The sequence below is a fragment of the Leopardus geoffroyi genome, chromosome C1, assembly GCF_018350155.1.
Source record: "Leopardus geoffroyi isolate Oge1 chromosome C1, O.geoffroyi_Oge1_pat1.0, whole genome shotgun sequence".
NCBI classification, from domain to species: Eukaryota; Metazoa; Chordata; class Mammalia; order Carnivora; family Felidae; genus Leopardus; species Leopardus geoffroyi.
The window spans coordinates 870,520-888,024 of record NC_059328.1 but is presented as its reverse complement, the minus strand read 5'-3'; the positions used below and the strand labels follow the sequence as shown (position 1 = coordinate 888,024).

Sequence of the window (17,505 nt, the reverse complement as noted above, 5' to 3'; positions counted from 1 at the left end):
GGGGCCGCCCGTTGCCATGGAGCCGCCCGCCGCCGACGCAGCCGACGCGGAGCTTCGGAGGAGCCGCGGTGCGCGCCGTGCCGACCCGCTCCGGTCGGCAGAGAGGTGGGTCCGTCCGCCGCGTAGCCCCTTGGACGCGGCCCAGCGCCCTCGCCGCCCAAGTCCTGCCGGGCCGGCGCCTGCTGCGGCGGGTCTCGGGGGCCCTGCGCCCGGCGGTGCGCGCCCGCCGCGTGTGGTCGCCGCGCCTCCGCCGCGGCGGTGAGCGGACCTCGGGCGGGGTGGGAGGGCGCCCTGCGGAGTCCCCAGGGCCTCCCGACTCGGTTCTGCAAAGGATAACCGGGTCTGGGAAGCGGGAGGGCCTCCGCTCCGACGTCGTCCACCAGCGGATACTCGTTTATCCGCTCGCAGTTTTGGCTTGAGCGAGCCTTCCTTGAACGTGTGCAAGGACTGGGCACTGAGCAGGTGAGGAGCAGGTGGGGACTGGGCACTTATTAGGTGAGGGACAGATGAGGAGCAGGTGCCGAGCAAGTGAGGGGGCAGGTGGGGCCTGGGCGCCGAGCACGTGAGCAGGCCCCAGTCTGGTCTGCAGCAGCTCAGAAGACTCCCGCACTCACTTTCTGCGGGTAAGCCGTGCGGAAATTCATGCGCACAGCGTACACATTGGTTTTAAAGTGAACATCGGTGGCGACCCCCCAAGTCCAGAAATAAAAGCGTGTTAGCACCGCACAAGTCAACCCACCCCTCTCCTGCCTGGCAGACCTCCCCCCAGGACCATGAGCTGGTTTGTGAGTCTAACTCCCTTGCTTTTCTCTAGGTGTCCCACCTATGTGTGCATTCCTAAGCAATGTAATTAAATTCCACATGTTGTTAAACTTCATATAAATGGAATGATACGGTGTATATTTTTTCAATTTTGAAACAACCCCAAGTTGCATAAAAGTTGCAAGTTGAGCACCAACAATCTTCCTTTTCCTGAAGCATTTGAGAACGAGTAGCTTGCATGAAGCTTTATCACCACCACCGTACTTTTGAGTATTTCCTACCTGCAAGGGCCCTCTCGGGCATGACCCATGGTCCACGTGACCATCAAGGTCAAGAGAGTCACATGGATGTGTCACTACTGCTGGTCCTCAGCCCAGTCAAGCACATTTTGACAGTTGATCCCGTAAAGTCACAAAAGCAAAAGGACTCAGTCTGGGACGTCGCACAGCACTCGGTCATCATAGCGACTTAGCGTTTCTTCGGTGTCTTTCGGTCCACAGCATTCCCCAGCCTTTCTTTGGCCCCCATGACCCTGACACCTTTGATGGCTGCAGGCAGTGACTTTGTAGAAAGCTCTTCCATTTGGGTTGTCTGATGTTTCCTCAAGATTAGATTCGCATTATGCATCCTTGGCAGGAAAGTCACAGAACTTATGCACAACTTTCTTCATCCCATTCCATCCTGTCGGGTGGCTCATGGTGGCCCATTTGTCACATTACAGATGATGTTTGCCTTGATCACTTAATTAAAGTGGCGTCTGCCAATGTCTCCACTGGGAAGTTACCTTTTTCCCTCTGTAATGAACGCGTATTCTGTTGGGAGATACTTTGAGGCTAGTGGCCGCGTCACCCTTCCCAGGCTTGAGCTGGGCGGCTCACCGCGGGCTCCCCCTCCACCCTGCTTGGGCTCTGATGCCCTTCTCAGCGCTGCCTTCCTCCTACTCAGGCCCTGACAGCCAGCTCTGGGCCACCCGGGTCCCGCTTTGCCTGCCCCTCCTGGGGAACCTAGTCCGGAAGCTTCCAGAGGGAAGAAGGGTGTGCGCTGTGCACCATCTTCCCCTCAGTCGTTAGATCAGTCGTTAGAGGCGCACCCGCTCTGTGACACGGCGCCAGCTCCTTCCTCGTTACCATCCAGCACTCTGTGGGCCGGATCACGCCGTCGGTGTTTTCTGCTGTTGGTGGCCATGGGGCTTTGTTCCCAGAGTTGCTGCTGCTCTCTGAGGTCGTGTTGTGTCTCCTGTTGTTTAAGTCTGTGATGAATTGAATTGTGTTTCTTCAGGGGAAAAAAAAAATCATAGGTTGAAGCTCTAACCCCTGGCATCTCAGAATGTGACCTCATTTGGGAATAGGGTCACTGGGGATGGAATTCAGTAAGACGAGGTCACACTGGAGGAGAGTGCGCCCCTGATCCCATATGTCAGGCGTCTTTATACAAAGGAGGTATTTAAGGGGTGCCTGGGTGGCTCAGTAGGTTGAGCGTCTGACTTGGGCTCGGGTCATGATCTTGAGGTTCATGAGTTTGAGCCCCGCGTCGGGCTCTGTGCTGCCAGATTCTGTGTCTCCCTCTATCTCCGCCCCTCCCCCGCTCATGCTCTGTTTCTCTCTCCTTCCAAAATAAATAAACATTAAAAAAAAAAAAAAAAAGAGGTATTTGAACGTAGATGTGCACTCAGAGCATCACACGGAGGTTGGAGTTGCCCTGCCACAGGCCAGGAACTCTCGGAACCTGGGAGGGAGGCCTGGGACAGACCCTGCTGTAGTGCTTCAGAGGGAACAAGGCCCTGCCGGCACCTTGATGTCAGATTCCTGGCCTCCGGAAGTGTGAGAGAATACACTTCCGTTGTCCTGAGACGCCCGGTGTGCCACGCTTATGCTGTGACAGCTCCGGGACACGAGCATAACGGCTGAGACTTTCCGTAGGGCACACACCTAGGAGAGGAACCGCTGAGTCAGAGAGTAGGGGGGCGCGGAATGGTGCCCAAAGAGATCCATGACCTAATCCTTGGAATTTGGGAGTATGTTAGATGACGCGGCAGGGGAACTGAGGTTGTTACCCAGGTGTCTGGAGATGGGGAGATTGTCCTGGATTATCCACATGTGCCCAGTGCAGACACAGGGTCCTCAGAAGTGGGACAGGGAGGCAGGAGAGAGAGAGTCAGGGGGCCCCAGGAGAAAGACCACACTGACGCTGCTGGCTTTGAAGGCGGTCCAGTGGGCCCAGGAGTGTGCGTGACCTCTGGAAACAAAAATCCTCCCTAGAGCGTCCAGAAGGGAACGCTGTCCTGCCCACACCTTGATTTTCACCCAGTGAGACTCATTTCAGAATCCGACGTCAGGATCGTAAGGCAGTAAATCTGTGAAGTCACTGGGTTTGCGGGAAGTTGTTGCAGCAGCGGCGGGAGAGCCGCACGGAGGCGCGCGCTCCTTCACTCTACCGGGTGACGCCTGACTCTCTGGAAGTCATTGTCCCCGCTCTCGCTCCCATGCTCCCGCCATGGCCGAGTGAACGTTCCCGCTGCTTCACTCACGCACCTGCCACTGTCGGGCTTGTGATGTCTTACCAAGTGTGATGACCACGTAACGATAGGAGATTGTGACTTTAATTTTCGTTTCCCTAATTACAAATGAGGTTGGACAATTGTTGTTGTTGTTGTTGTTCATTACCAAGAAATAGTTTATCGTCCAAAGCACGACTTGGCTCAGAGTTAAAGGGAAACACGCTTAATCATGCCAGGAAAACAGGCATGAAGTGGGGCACGCGGTCACACTGGACACATGGCTGCCCCCCTTCCTGGCCATTTGAATGTCCTCAATGGCTAAGTGCCTGTGTGGGTCCTGCCATTGCCCCCGGACTGCCACCTTCTTTACTGATTTGCGGGTAATCCTTGCGTGGTCTTGATGGAGGACCTTTAGGATAATGTGTTGAATTTATCTTCTGGCTTGTAACTTTTTTCTCACTCTCCCGAGGGCATCATCTGAATGAAAGTTTTTAATTTAAATGTACGTGACCACCTGCCAGCTTTTCCTCTCATGGCTCATGACTTTGTGTCCTGTGTAAGAAACCCTGGAGGAGCCTGGGTGGCTCACTCGGTTGAGCATATGACTTTGGCTCAGGTCACGATCTCACGGTTCGTGGGTTTGGGCCGGTAAATACAGCTCCAACGGCTGAAGACTCACTTTTCGCATAACTGCAAAATCATCATCAACCCCAACAAAATTAATGTGAATTTCTTAATAAAATCTAATGCCAATTTGTGTTCACTTTCCCACATGATCTCAAAAACGTCTTTTACAGGTGCTTCCAAACAGGACCCCCACACCGCAGGAGGTGGCCTTTTGTCTTCCGGACCTTTTCACTTAAAAAGGCCTCCCGTGGGGTGCCTGGGTGGCTCAGTTGGTTAAGCATCTGACTTTGGCTCAGGTCATGATCTCACGGTTTGTGAGTTTGAGCCCCACATCAGGCTCTGTGCTGACAGCTCAGAGTCTGGAGCCTGCTTCAGATTCTGTGTCTCCCTTTCTCTCTGCCCCTCCCCTGCTCATGTTCTCTCTCTCTCTCTCTCTCTCTCTCTCTCTCTCAAAAATAAGTAAACATTAAAAACAAAAAAATTTTTTAAAAAGGCCTCCCGATCCCCCTTTCCCCCATGACACCCACTTGTTGAAGTGTCAGGATCATCTGTTCTGTGTATTTATTATTTAGGCCTCCTTTGCCGTCACCCGGTGAGGCTCCGTCATTTCCTCCTTAGTGGTTCTGCACGCCTTTTGTTGTGTTTGTCCTTACGCAGTTCGTATTTTTTGATGGAATTGTAAATGGCATCTTTTCCAAATCTTTGATAAATGGGAATATGTTTGGTTTTTATTATTGCATTTATATCTAACGACATTACGACATCGTCTCAATAACTTTCATGAGGGAGGTCTGTATACTCATTTGGATTTCCTATGTACACGGCTATGTTATCTGAAAACATTGCCATTTCTGGATGCCTTTTTGGTCCTTTTACCCGTAAAGGTTCTAGCTGGGAGGCAGGAGTGCCAGTGGAAGGAAGTAGCTCAGGGAAGCCCTTGTTTTGTTCTCCGTCTTTTTCTTTTTTTAATTTTTTATTCACCTTTTGAGGGGGGGGAGGGGCAGAGAGAATCCGAAGCAGGCTCGAACCCACGAACTGTGAGATCACGACCCGAGCCGAAGTCGAACACTTAACCAACTGAGCCACCCAGGCGCCCCCGTTTTCCGTCTTAAAAGAACATTTTTAACGTCTAGGATGATGCGTGATGCCTCCTGTACATTGTCGGCAGCGTGTAGTCTTTGTTACATGAAGGGGGACTGTTCCTAATGTAAGATTGCCAAGTTTTTTTTAAAGCGTAAGTGGCATGTTGAAGTTTATCAATACTTTTTCCCCACACTTGTCGAGTTGATCATATAATTCTCTTCCTTCGGTCTGTTCCTGGGGTGAATTAAGCTGACTTCCGATGCTAAGTAAATGCGCCGTGGTCCTGAAGTTTTATGCCGTGTTGACACTGCGGATCCAGGCCAACGATGCCTCTCTCTGCATTTTCGTGTCTGCGCTCTGAGCGACAGGAGCTCCCCGTCTCCGGTCTCCACTGTCGGTGTCGGGCTCTGGTGACGAAGGCTGCGTGAGCCCCACGAGAGAAGTCCGGACCTGCCTGTCCCTCCGGGAGGGGGTGCGTGTGAACCCAGTGGTCTGCGCCCGGCGTGTTTCCCACAACTGGATGGGGAAGCCTCTGAGCCTGGAGTGTTCTTCCTGGGAATGCATTTGACTGTTGATTGAGTTTCTTTTATGTTTGTGGGACTTTGGAAGGTTTTTTTGGTCAAACAATTCTGATTAGTAATATTTCTCTAATAATTTGTCCGTTGTCTACATTTTCAAATTTACTGGCATAAAGTTGTTAGTGACTTCTTTAGTTTTTAATGTTTTCCTGACATATTTATCAATTTTAGTCTTTTAAAAATACAAACTCTTGGTTTCCAGGAACATCTCGATCACGTACGTTCGTTTCTGTTGCATGAATTGTTAATATTTTCAGTCTGCTTTCTTCCACTTTCTTTGGGTTCATCTCGCAGTTCTTTCTGTAGCCACTCGAACTGGATGTTTCGTGCATTAACTTTTAGCCTTTTCCTAATGCCGTATATGTGTGAAGTTCAGGAGTCTGCTCTGCGTGGGGTCAGCTGCGCTATGGTTGATTGGAGCTACTGTCCTTGTAACTCAGCTCAAAGTATTTTACTGTTTCCAGCGTGGTTTTTTTCCCTTGACCCATGGGTTATTTAGAAGTATGTTTCTTATTTTCCAGAAATACTTCTCTATTTGTTACTGATTTGGGCTGGTGACTTTTGGTCAGAGAACAAGCTTTTTATGATTGTTTTTATTGAGGAATAATTGGCATACGATATTAATACTGTGTTTGTTTCAGGTGCACCCCGTAGTGATTTGATATTGTACATTGCAGAGTCACCACCGTGACAAGTGTAGTCACCGTCTGTCACCACACAAAGCTGTCACAGTATAACTATGTTCCTTATGCTGTACAAAGCCTTGTACATTTTAGTGTCTTAAAATCTATTGAGACCTGCTTCGGGCCCAGGAGATGGCTTTTGTAAATATTCAGTGTGTGCCTTCAGGGAGCACTTACAATTCTGTCGCTGGTATGCTCTCTGTATGTCTGTCACGTTCAGTTTGTTAATGATGTCGAGTGTCATTAATGACTTCTGCTATCTGCTTTTGTTATCAGTTCCTGAGAGCGGTGTGTGAAATTTTCCCATGAGAGTCTGCATTTTGACTTTTTCCTTGTTCTGTCGATCTGTGCCGTTTCCTCTGTGACTCCATTAGTGAACACACGTGGATGTAAAATTGTCGCTTCGGGACGCCGGGGTGGCTCAGTCGGTTGAACGTCTGACTTTGGGTCAGGTCAAGGTCTCACAGTTCATGGGTTTGAGCCCTGCATCGAGCTCTGTGCTGACAACTCGAAGCCTGGAACCTGCTTTGGATGCTGTGTCTCCCTCTCTCTCTCTGCCCCTCTGCCACTTTCCCTCTCTCTCTCTTTCTCAAAATAAATAAACATTAAAAAAAATTCAGTGCTTCTGTAAGCTTGTGTTTTAGATGTCTCTCCAATAGTGGACAGTTAGATTTTTTTGGTTGTTGCTATGAGTCTTTTAATCCAATTTAAAAGGAGACCTTTTTTTTGTTGTTGTTGTTACACCTTGGCCCTTTCACCTATTTACAATCTTGCCTTCACGTAGATTTTGACCTGATGATTTCTTACTTTCTAGTCAATTCTTCAAGGTTCTTAAGGCAATTAACATACAATTTTATGCGGCATTTGTGGTTATTTTTAGTGTGATGGCTGGCACGCTGGACAGCCACATGCCTAAAATGGAAATGGAAGTTCCACCTACTTCTTACGCATGTTTTAGCAAATCTGTTTCCGATTCTACTTCATCCCCATAGACACCGAGTTCTGGGGCCTTCCACGGGCAGTGGGGCGCACGTGGGTTTTTATGGCTCAAGTTTTCCCCTGGAGGTCGGTCCGTGCCTCTGCCCGCAGGGCTGCTACCGCCTCACACTCCCGGCTTCTGTTTTGTTCAAACTGTTTATTCTCCCATTGGCCGTGTCCTTGTAGATGCGTGTGTTGAAAAAACTGAATCCTTCTGCTGTGGTTTTAGTGAGAATTTAAGAGGCATCAGAGGCTCCCTGTCTGGAACGGCCCTGTTTCACTGGACATTCAAAGCGCATGTGGTTCAGCGGCACCTGGTGGCTCAGTCTGTTGAGCGTGTGACTCTTGATTTCATCTCAGGTCGTGATCTCGTGGTTCGTGAGATCGAGCCCCATGTCGGGATCTGCGCCGACAGCATGGAGCCTGCTTGGGATTCATTCTCTTCCTCCCTCCCTCTTTCTCTCTCTCTCTCTCTCTCTCTCAAAGTAAATAAATAAACATTAAAAAAAAAAAAGAAGTGTCGGGGCACCTGGGTGGCTCAGTCAGTTAAGCGTCCGACTTCGGCCCAGGTCATGATCTTGCGGTCTGTGAGTTCGAGCCCCGCATCGGGCTCTGTGCTGACGGCTCGGGGCCTGGAGCTGCTTCGGACTCTGTGTCTCCGTCTCTCTCTGCCCCTCCCCCACTCGTGCTCTGTGTCTCTCTATCAAAAATAAATAAAATGTAAAAAAAAAAATTTAAAAAAGAAGTGTATGTGGTTTAATGTCATCTTAAATGGAACTGTATGTGTGATGATCCACCTCGTATCAGGCTGCCATCCGTCCGGGGGACAATTGAGCTGCGCTGTTGATGAACACATGGAGTTCATGAGCGCGAGCAGAACAGACTCGGCCACTTTGTAAATATGTTCTAAAAGCTCTGCCATTCACAGATGGGGGGGGGGGGTTAATAGGTTTTCTCAAGTGGGAGGAATATTGTTGGCATTTGACAAGATGCCTTGAAATTTTGCCTCTCAGAACTGTAATGCGTGATTGTTTCTTTGCAGCATTTTTTAAAAGGAATCACTGGCCTTGACTTATTATTGATTCATCCAGGAAAATTATTAGGCTTTGAAAATATTTTTCAGTCAATTATTCCGAAGCAATTGTAAAGTGAAACATGAAAGACAAATTCATCTACAATTGTAGCATCTCCTACATAATATCAACATTCCACACGGAGTTCTGGGCAGGCAGGCTCCTAAGGTCCCTCAAATAACCTAAAGCGTGAGGGATGTTCTGAAATTCCTTAAGGGTTGCTTCTGACCTGCCCCGTAACACGCGACGTGCTATATAGCACGCACATCCCGAATGTTCGTTTGGATGAGGTTTGATCATCACGTGTGCAACCACCGCTAGAAATGATGCAGAACATCCCCCACCCCACTGTGCCCCTCGCGCCCCTCCCACTCCTTGCCTTTGACCCCAGATCCACGGCCGCCGGCAGGTAGTTTTGCCTGAATTGGGGTTGCCCGGTTCTCTTCCGTGTGTGGCTTCCTCCACCTCCGGCGAGGCTCCTGAGACACGCTCGTGTGCATCCGTTCGGTTCCTTCTTGTTCCCGAGCAGCAGCACGTGCTCACGATGACGGGCGCTTGGGTTGTTTTCCGGCTGGGGGCCCTCTGGGTGAACACTCGTGGGCCGGGTTGTTTGAGGGAGGTGTTCTGGTTTCTCCCGGGCACGTCCTGGAGGAGGATTTCCGGGTCACGTGCTGGGCCAGTGTTCGTATTTTCGATTTGGGGCGTTCTCACAGGTGTGCAGCAGTGTCTCGTGATGGTCTTACTTCACGTTTCCCCGGGGACTGATGCTGCGGCGCGAAGTGTCACAAGCCCGTTGGCCATTTGTGTATCTCCTCTTGCCATGGCTGTTCTAAAATTCCTGCCCCTTTTCAGTCGGAGTTTGGACTTTATGTTGTTGATGCTTAGGGGCTCTTTATATGTTCTGGATATACGACCGTTGTCAGATTTCTCTGCTGCAGATATTTTCTCCTAGTCTGGGCTTGTCCGTTTCCTTTTCTTCTTTTTTACAAAAGTTTATTTATTTATTTTGAGAGAGAGAGGGAGGGAGGGAGCGTGCGCCTGGGAGGGACAGAGAGAGAGGGAAGGAGGGAGAATCCTTAGCAGGCTCTGCACTGTCACCACAGAGCCCATCGTGGGGCTTGAGCCCACGAACCATGAGATCATAACCGGAGCCAAAACCAAGAGTTGGGTGCTAAACTGACTGAGCCACCCAGGTGCCCCTCATCCATTTTCTTAATGTCTTTTTACGAGAGAAATTGTTAATTCGTATGAAATCCAATATTTATGTTTTTTAACTATGATCCTATTCATCTATACCTGTTACAATTTTTTTTGTAGCTAATTTCTGCTTCCCAAGATGGAAGAAGACGCTAACCAGTTCCCTACGAAGGAGCTTTTGGACAATGTCCCGATTGTGGAAGACGGTAATAAAAGTCTTCACAAATAACAGGTGTTTTGGCAACAATGAAGATAAATGATGGGCTTTATAGTTTCCCTGAATTCCCTTTCCTTAGAAAGACTATATCTTTTAGGCTTGTTTTTTTTCCTCATAGTTTATATCATTCTGTCTTTAGTTGAAAAAAAAAGATAAATTATGGCCGAGATTCTTGAAAGCGACAGATTATAGTTTTCTCGTTTCCAGCGTCTCTATTGAGAAATAGGATGCCATTTTTATCCCTTTGATTATGACCTATTTTGGTTTTCTTTCCCTGGAAGTTTATAGATTTAAAAATAATCCGATAATCCAAGATAGGCCTTGATTTGGGCTAGTGCTGGACACCAGGCAAGACAATCAAACCTGGACTAGTTTCCTTGGTTCTCCATCTAACTGCAGCGCGGCTCGTTTCTCAGTTTCTGAGCTGTGGTGAGGTGAGGTGAAGCGTGAGGTGAGGTGTGGTTAGGTAGGTGGGGTGAGGAACTGTGAGGTGAGGTGAGCTGAGGTGTGGTGAGGTAAGGTGTTGTGAGGTGAAGTGAGGTGAGGTGTGGTTAGGTGTTGTGGTTAGATGAGGTGAGGTGTGGTGAGGTGAGCTGAGGAGTTGTAAGGTGAGGTGAGGTGTGGTGAGCTGAGGTGAGGTGAGGTACGGTAAGGTGAGGTGTGGTGAGGTTTGGTGAGGGGAGGTACAATGAGGTGAGCTGAGGTGAGGTGAGGTTTGTGTGTTGTGAGGTTTGTGAGGTCGGTGTGGTGAGGTGAGTGAAATATAGTGAGGTGAGTGTGGCTAGGTAAGGTGGGGTGAGGAGTTGTGAAGTAAGGTATAGTGAGGTGAGGTGAGGGGTGGTGAGGTAAGAGATTGGTGAGGTAAGGTTTGATGAGGTGAGGTGAGGTATGGTGAGGTGAGAAGAGGCGAGGTGCTTTGAGGTGAAGTGTGGTGAGGTGAGCTGTGGCGAAGTGTTGTAAGGAGAAGTGAGGTGTGATGTGAGTATGGTTAGGTAAGGTGAGGTGAAGAATTGCAGTATGGGGTGTGGTGAGGTATGGTACAGTGAGGCGAGGTGACGTGAGGCGTGATGACGTGAGGTGTGGGGAGTCGAGGGGTGGTTAGGTAGGTGGAGTGAGGAACTGTGAGGTGAGGTGTTGTGAGGGTGAGGTAAGTTGTGGTTCGGTGTCGTGGTTAGATGAGGTATGGCGTGGTGAGAGGTTTGATGAGGTGAGGTTGGGGGGAGGTGAGAAGAGGTGAGGTGTGGCGAGGCAAGCTGAGGTGAGGAGTTGTGAGGTGAGGTATGGGGGGAGGTAGTAAATTCGTCCCCACCTTTCCATCTTCCCAAATGTATAGGCTTTTTGTCTACTCTCTTCCTCCTGTACTCCTTGTGATTTTCACTGACGCCTTGTTCAATTCCTTTGTAGTCATTTTCACTGAGATTTAATGAAGGGTGGAGAGAAATTGCATAAGTTCGATTGGCCATGTTTGGCTCGAAGTCTACAGTGATTCTCTAAGATAATAATTCTCAAACTTTTTTGTCAGAGAACCCCTTTACATTCTTAAAAATCGTTGCAACCAGAAAGTGTTTTTTCTGTCGGTTACGATTTTTTTTTTAACTTTTTAATGTTTGTTTCTTTTTGAGAGAGAGACAGAGCATGAGCAGGGGAGGGGCAGAGAGAGAGGGAGACAGAATCTGAAGCAGGTTCCAGGCTCTGAGCTGCCAGCACAGAGCCTGATGTGGGGCTCGAACCCATGAACCGTGAGATCATGGCTTGAGCTGAAGTCGGATGCTTAACCGACTGGGCCACCCAGGGGCCCCTCCGCCCTGTTTATTCTGCTGCTCAATTTGTTCTAAATTTGGCCAGTAGGACCCTTCCCACCTCTGGGTTCTCTTAAAATTCTTTAAGCACGACTGAGCCACCCAGACACCCCTATGTCAGTTACATTTTTTAATATCGAGTGTATTAAAAATTAAAGCTGAAAAACTTTTTATACGTATTCAGTGAAAGTAGCAAAACTGAACCTGTTGTATGAAACGAAAAGAGTCTGGTTCGTCAGAAGACAGCCGGATTCCCGTTCGGGCGCGTTAGTCTGTTGTGACACGAGCCGTCGTGTGGACTTTGGGAAACTCCATTCTACACTCGTGAAATGAGAGTGAAAGGACACATGATGTTTCAGTACTACTAGGAAGGTAGTTTTGACTGAAGACGCTCCGAGAGAGTTCTGGGCCCTCCCACCAGGGTTCCCCGGGCCGCGCTTTGACAACCATTGCTCTAAGGCCATCAGCATCGTCGCCTGCAGAGGTGAGCGCGTCTAGGTTCGTCCCAGTGCTTCAGACTCGAACGTCTGCATCTACTTTGTGTTTCTTCTCTTGCCTGGGTTTCTAGAAAGAGATGAACCAGAGGCTCCAGAGTTCCAGGTTGAATTTCTTCCCCCGGCAGCTGAGAAGGGTGCCGACTCGGGAGGCCGCCGGTAACTACTCAGGGCGGGCCCCTTGCTCCCCGCACCCCAGCCTGGGCACCCCCGGCGGAAAGGCGGAGCCGGGCGGGGGCGAACAGCGCGCGAGGGCCGCCGCTGTCCTTCCGCCTTCAGCCCGGGGAACGCCGACGCTGACCCAAGTGGGAAGAAAACAGCCGCCCCAGCCGGGTTCCAGGCTTGCGGCCTGCGGAGGACCTTGGGCCGCCTGGAGACGCTGCAGGAGGAGAAAGAGCTGCTGGTTCAGAAAACCAGGTGGGCTCGGCGCCGGCGGCGGGTGGGCGGGGCCAGCAGGGGGCGGGGCGGCCGTCGTGGGCGGGGCGACCCGTGCTCCTGAGGCTTCGGCTGGCTCGGCTCTGCCGGGCCTCCGACCCTGGCGACCTCGGGGCCGGCCTCGATGGACGGATCTCCCCGTGCTCTCCTGGCCGTCACGTGAGGCGTGCAGAGGGTGTCCCCGTTGGTCGTGCGGGGCCCGGGCCTCGCTGGTGGCCTGCGTGGGGCTGGGGCCTCGGGTCGGCGCGTCCTGCCCCGGGGTCCGCTCCGGCTTGACCCGCGCTAACACTGGTAGCGCGTGTTCCCCAGACGTCCCGCAGAGAAGGTCATACGGGAAAGTGGAGAACACGTGGTCCCCGCTGTGACCCACGTGCCCCTGCCCACCTTCGCCTGTGGGTTCTTTCCCTGTGGGTGTGTGTGCCTGTGATTTCTGTCTGCTGAGTTGTGTGACAGCCGCCTGCAGGCATCACTCCTGCCTACTTGTCCCCGGAGCAAGTAAAAACCTCCTTCCGCCGGACCTCCGCACGGTTCCTCCCCTGAGGAAGTGAGCGTCTCCCGGCCGCGCAACCCTGCGTGTCCTCCAGGCTGGCTTAGAGCCCGCGCTCTGGGTTTGGTTCTGCTGTTCTCATCACAGGAGCTAGAATTTTGAATCGGATTCGATCCAGGCCCACACATTGGTCGCTTGTCCTGTCGGGTCTGGGAGTTCTAGAACGCTGACGAGGTGTTGCAGCTGTGTGCCGGGTGTGCGGCCCTCCCAGGCCTCTCCCCCGTGCCCTTACATGCCTGGCCACGTTCACGTGTGCCAGTTCCCGTGAACTCTCATTTGGGCTGAGGTCACACAGGTGGCCCCTCCGAAGGGCTTTCAGGAAACAAGACCCTGATCAGGCAGCTTGATTGTGTGAGAGACATCCCTGGAAAGATGATGTCACCTCGGCTCCTAACCTGGGCAAGGGGGACAGATGACCGGGGCCCCTGGCCTGGGTGAGGGGGGACAGATGACCGGGGCCCCTGGCCTGGACGAGGGGGGACATATAGCCGCGGCCCCTGGCCTGGGTGAGGGGGGACAGATGACCAGGGCCCCTGGCCTGGACGAGGGGGGACATATAGCCGCGGCCCCTGGCCTGGGCGAGGGGGGACAGATGACCGGGGCCCCTGGCCTGGGTGAGGGGGGACAGATGACCGGGGCCCCTGGCCTGGGTGAGGGGGGACATATAACCGCGGCCCCTGGCCTGGGTGAGGGGGGCCCGATGACCGCGACCCCTGCCCTGGACGAGGGGGGACATATAACCGCGGCCCCTGGCCTGGGTGAAGGGGGGCCGATGACCGCGACCCCTGCCCTGGACGAGGGGGGACATATAACCGCGGCCCCTGGCCTGGGTTAGGGGAGCTGAAGGAAGATGGGTTTCCGTCCGAGGCTCCTGAGGGAGAGCGTGAGGAGAGGCTCGATCCCAGAGAACTGCTTATCCGGATTCTGACTTCCCTGCAGAGGAGAGCTGCGTGCTTGCCGCCAGAGGATAGAGCTCATCGCCAAGCAGCAGGCGAGCGTGGAGGCCGAGGTGGCTGCAGGGAGAGAGGCCAACAACACGTAGGTCGTGCGGCCCGGGCGCCGAGCGGGGCGGGTGGCGGGGGCCCCCAGTGCCGCAGCAGAAGGCGTCCGGTCACCCGACTCGTCATCTATACTGACACCTGCTGCCTTCAGGTGCACGAGGAAGCAGACTGGCCACCCTCCAGGGTGGGGAACGGACGCACCCCGATACGGAAAGAGACAGGTGGTTACAAGGACAAGAGAGCTGGTGGCCGTGAGGTCAGGAGAGGTGGTCACTTTGAGGCAGGTGGCCAGGGAGGCTTCCTGAGGAGTTGCCTCCAGGCTGGAACCTGAGTGAGAAAAACAACTTGCCTGCAGTGACTAGGAAGGAACATTCTGGGGTGAGGATGTGCAAAGCCCTAGAAGTGCCCAAAAAGAGAGGCCACTCTGTGGGGACAGGGCAGGGACACCAATGAGCTTAGGGGAAGAAACATCAGGACTGGCTTTGTCTCGATCGACCAGCCAGGTAGTACCACTACCCAGATGAGGGGACAGGACAGGCAGGGGGTCAGAGGCCTGCGCGGCTACCTCACGTGGACACATCTGCTTGGAGCTCCCCGCGCCCGGGGCTGGTGTCCACAGGTGAGCCAGGTGGCGTCCATGCACTTCAGGCCCTATCGGTCTCACAGCAGCCCTTTGAGGGACTCAGGGACACTAAGTGAGCTGCCCGGGGTCACCCTGCTGAGCGGGGACACGGTGGGACGTTGGTCCTGGCGCTCTGAGCCAGAATCTGAATGTAGCTGCCCCACTTGCTGCCAGGAAGGGACGAGCGCCAGGCCCCACTGGCCCCAGGAGTGTAGGGGGCCTCCTGGCGGCTGGAGGCTGAAGTCCTGGGGGTCACAGGACAGACAGGACAAGGTGCCAGACAGCTCACCCAGCAGCAGCATCCTGAGGCCTGCAGCCCAGCCCCCTGCAGGCAGAGACAGGCTCTTTTGTAGGACTTTAAAATCCACCTGATTCATGGGACACAGCAAGCTGGATGTCGAGAAATGAGGGCCACACCAGCTGCTGGAAACCCACTCCCCAGCCGTACACGTGCGGGGTCCTGATCCATGGTATGCACACACTGGTCCTGAGGTCTTTGTCACCCAAGGCTATTTCCACACAGCCCCACTGGCCACCCCGTGATCATCTGTGATGATCTCAGAACATGCCTGAGCGGTCGGGTGCCTGGGTGGTGCACTGAGCCAGCCACAGCCCAGGACAGAAGAGGGTGCAGAGTGGACTCCCTACCTAGAGTCTCCCAGGGGCGTTTCGGCCGCCTGACTGCTTCCAGTCGGGCGAGTGTGCAGGATCCTTCCCTGATCGGAATGGGCCCGCAACTCGGACAGGCTGGAACCAGGGGATCCGGCTCCCTGACCCCGGGAGGGAAGTGGGCACTGGTGTGGCCAGGGCAGGTGCTCTGGCGGGTTCTGTGCCTGGCCAAGCAGCCAGAAGTAGGCACAGGGGCAGCTTTTCTTGAAGGCCTTCCCCGCTGGCCGGTGTAGACAGATTTCTCTCTTGAAAATGAAGAGGCCAGCTGAAGGCCTCAGTGGGACAGTGGCCACCGGGGGGCTTTCTCTGGGGGCCAGGCTGACGCCACCTCCCCGCCCCCCCACTCCCCTGCCCCCCGCCCCTCTGCCCCCGTGCCTCGGCAGCGCCTCCGTGGGCCGCCTCCAGGCGGTGTCCAGACGCCTGTGCACGGAGCTGGACGACGAGAGAGCCCTGCAGTCCCAGCTCAGAGCCGCGTTGCTGAAGAGCGAGTGAGTTGGGGGGGGGGGGGCTCCCTGCGCACAGCAGGACGCGGCCCGCGTAGTTTGCGCGCGACTTTTAAGCTGCCTAGGAGCGGGAAGGGAGCCCGTTAAATGAAATCATTGAAAGGATAAGACTTCACGTTTCTTGAAATGTTTCCCACTTTCTCCATGTTTGTTTGCGTTTCTGACACCTGCTTCTTTTCCTTTCCCCTCTTTCCTGCTTCCTGCTTCCGGAGAACCACCAGCACCGTGTTTAGACAGTGTTTTACCGTTTCACAACCTTTCTAGAAGCAACCCCCAGCAAAGACACTGGTGCTTGGGTTTGGGTCGTAAACAGCAGCATTGCCTCTAGCTAGCTGCTGCAAGAAAGGGGGTTTAGGAGGGGATCGCATTCCTGGTGTCCCTCGTGCCCTGCATCCCCCCCCTCCCCCAGACGCTGGCCGGGCAGCCTCTGGGAAACGCGCAGGAAGGCACAGAGGGCCAGGACAGGGCATTGGCGGCAGGCCACCCACTGCTGGACAAACCACAGCTGTCCCCTGCCCCTCCCGACCACAGGGACTCTCGGGGAGCGGGGGGGGGTGGGGGCAGGAATCCGTCTCTAACCCAGCCCTCCTTTAAGTTAGGCACAGTCCAGCCCTGGGTCCTGTGGTGCTTTAGCATAATCTAGTGGGGAGGCGGGAGGACAGAGAGGTGGCCGGGATGGTAGGGCCATCTGTGAGTGTGCATGGGAGGACGATGGACGTTTATGTGGCCCCTGTTTGACGGCGCAAAACACCCCGAGCCCCCTTGGCCCCAGCCGTCCTAGTGGCATCCTTTACGGCAAGAGGGTCCCACTTGGGGGTTGCAGGGGGTTATCCCGTCTCCAGCCAGGAAGACCCCTCACCCTTCCATGACACTCTTGGCCTCCACATTTTGAAGATTATGGGCCAGTGAAGGCCCCTTAAGTTGTCTTTGCGTGATGCTTCCTTGTGACTGTTGGCTGGAATACCCCCGAGTGATGCCATGTCCTTCTGGGGGGGCCTCACAACGAGGCGCATGATGGCGACCGGTCCCGTTTCCGGTGGGGGGACTTTGGTGGCTGGGTCGAGGTGGTGCCTGCCGGGGTTCTCCACGCAGCGCGACACCTTTGGAAACGAATCCGTAACGTGTGGTGGACAGTCAGAGACTCTGGGATCCTGTCCTCGCCCCCTTGTGGGCGCTGGTGTCTGAATTGAGTGGTGTTTCTTGCCTGCACCAATCATGATGGCGATGGCGATGGCGATGATGGCCCCCAAAGACGCTCTAAGTCCGCGCTCCTTCCGCGGCCGCGGGCCGGCCTTCTGGTGTGAAGAACAGCGTATCTTCTCCACATCCATTTGCTTTTTGGCGTAGACTCTGATTTCTGTTTTAGTCAGCGGCATACGGTCACTTCCGTCATCATTTGCCTTGACCCTCCGGTCCTCCCAAGTTGGTGAGCGGGCCTCTTTCAAGCTGGCTCCTAGGCCCTTTGACACGTGCCTGTCCCTGTCACTCTTGGAGTGCTCTCGGGCACCAGGACACGTTCCACGCCCCCCGATTCATCCTCCCGCCCCAGCTCTGGACTCAGCCTGGTTTGTAACTGAGGAGTGGGGTTTGGAGGTCTAGAGCTAGGCGCCGCTGATGCCCGTGGCTGCGAGGACCTTGCTGCTCCCAGGCCCTTGCAGCAGGTGGGGACAGCAAACCCGTGCACATCTGTGTGTCCCTGTCTTCCAACAGAACTGCAGGCTCGTCCCCACTGTCCCCCGC

At 53.7% G+C, this 17,505-nt stretch overlaps 1 protein-coding gene across 8 annotated transcripts in view; it reads left to right on the top strand.

Moving 5' to 3' along the window:
• Positions 1-4: 4 nt before the first annotated feature.
• The window catches only part of CFAP74 (cilia and flagella associated protein 74), a 66,044-nt gene continuing 48,543 nt past the window's right edge, over positions 5-17,505 (top strand). For 5 of the 8 annotated variants that reach the window (XM_045475309.1, XM_045475311.1, XM_045475307.1 and 2 more), the window contains exons 1-6: positions 5-105; positions 9,599-9,684; positions 12,063-12,147; positions 12,268-12,405; positions 13,910-14,008; positions 15,646-15,750. In XM_045475309.1, the coding sequence (XP_045331265.1) occupies positions 9,618-9,684; positions 12,063-12,147; positions 12,268-12,405; positions 13,910-14,008; positions 15,646-15,750 (494 nt within the window). In that variant the 5' untranslated portion in view covers positions 5-105; positions 9,599-9,617. Of the gene's footprint in view, positions 106-128; positions 463-9,598; positions 9,685-12,062; positions 12,148-12,267; positions 12,406-13,909; positions 14,009-15,645; positions 15,751-17,505 lie in introns of those variants that run through there. The other 3 variants (XM_045475308.1, XM_045475312.1, XM_045475314.1) reach the window with 3 other exon arrangements.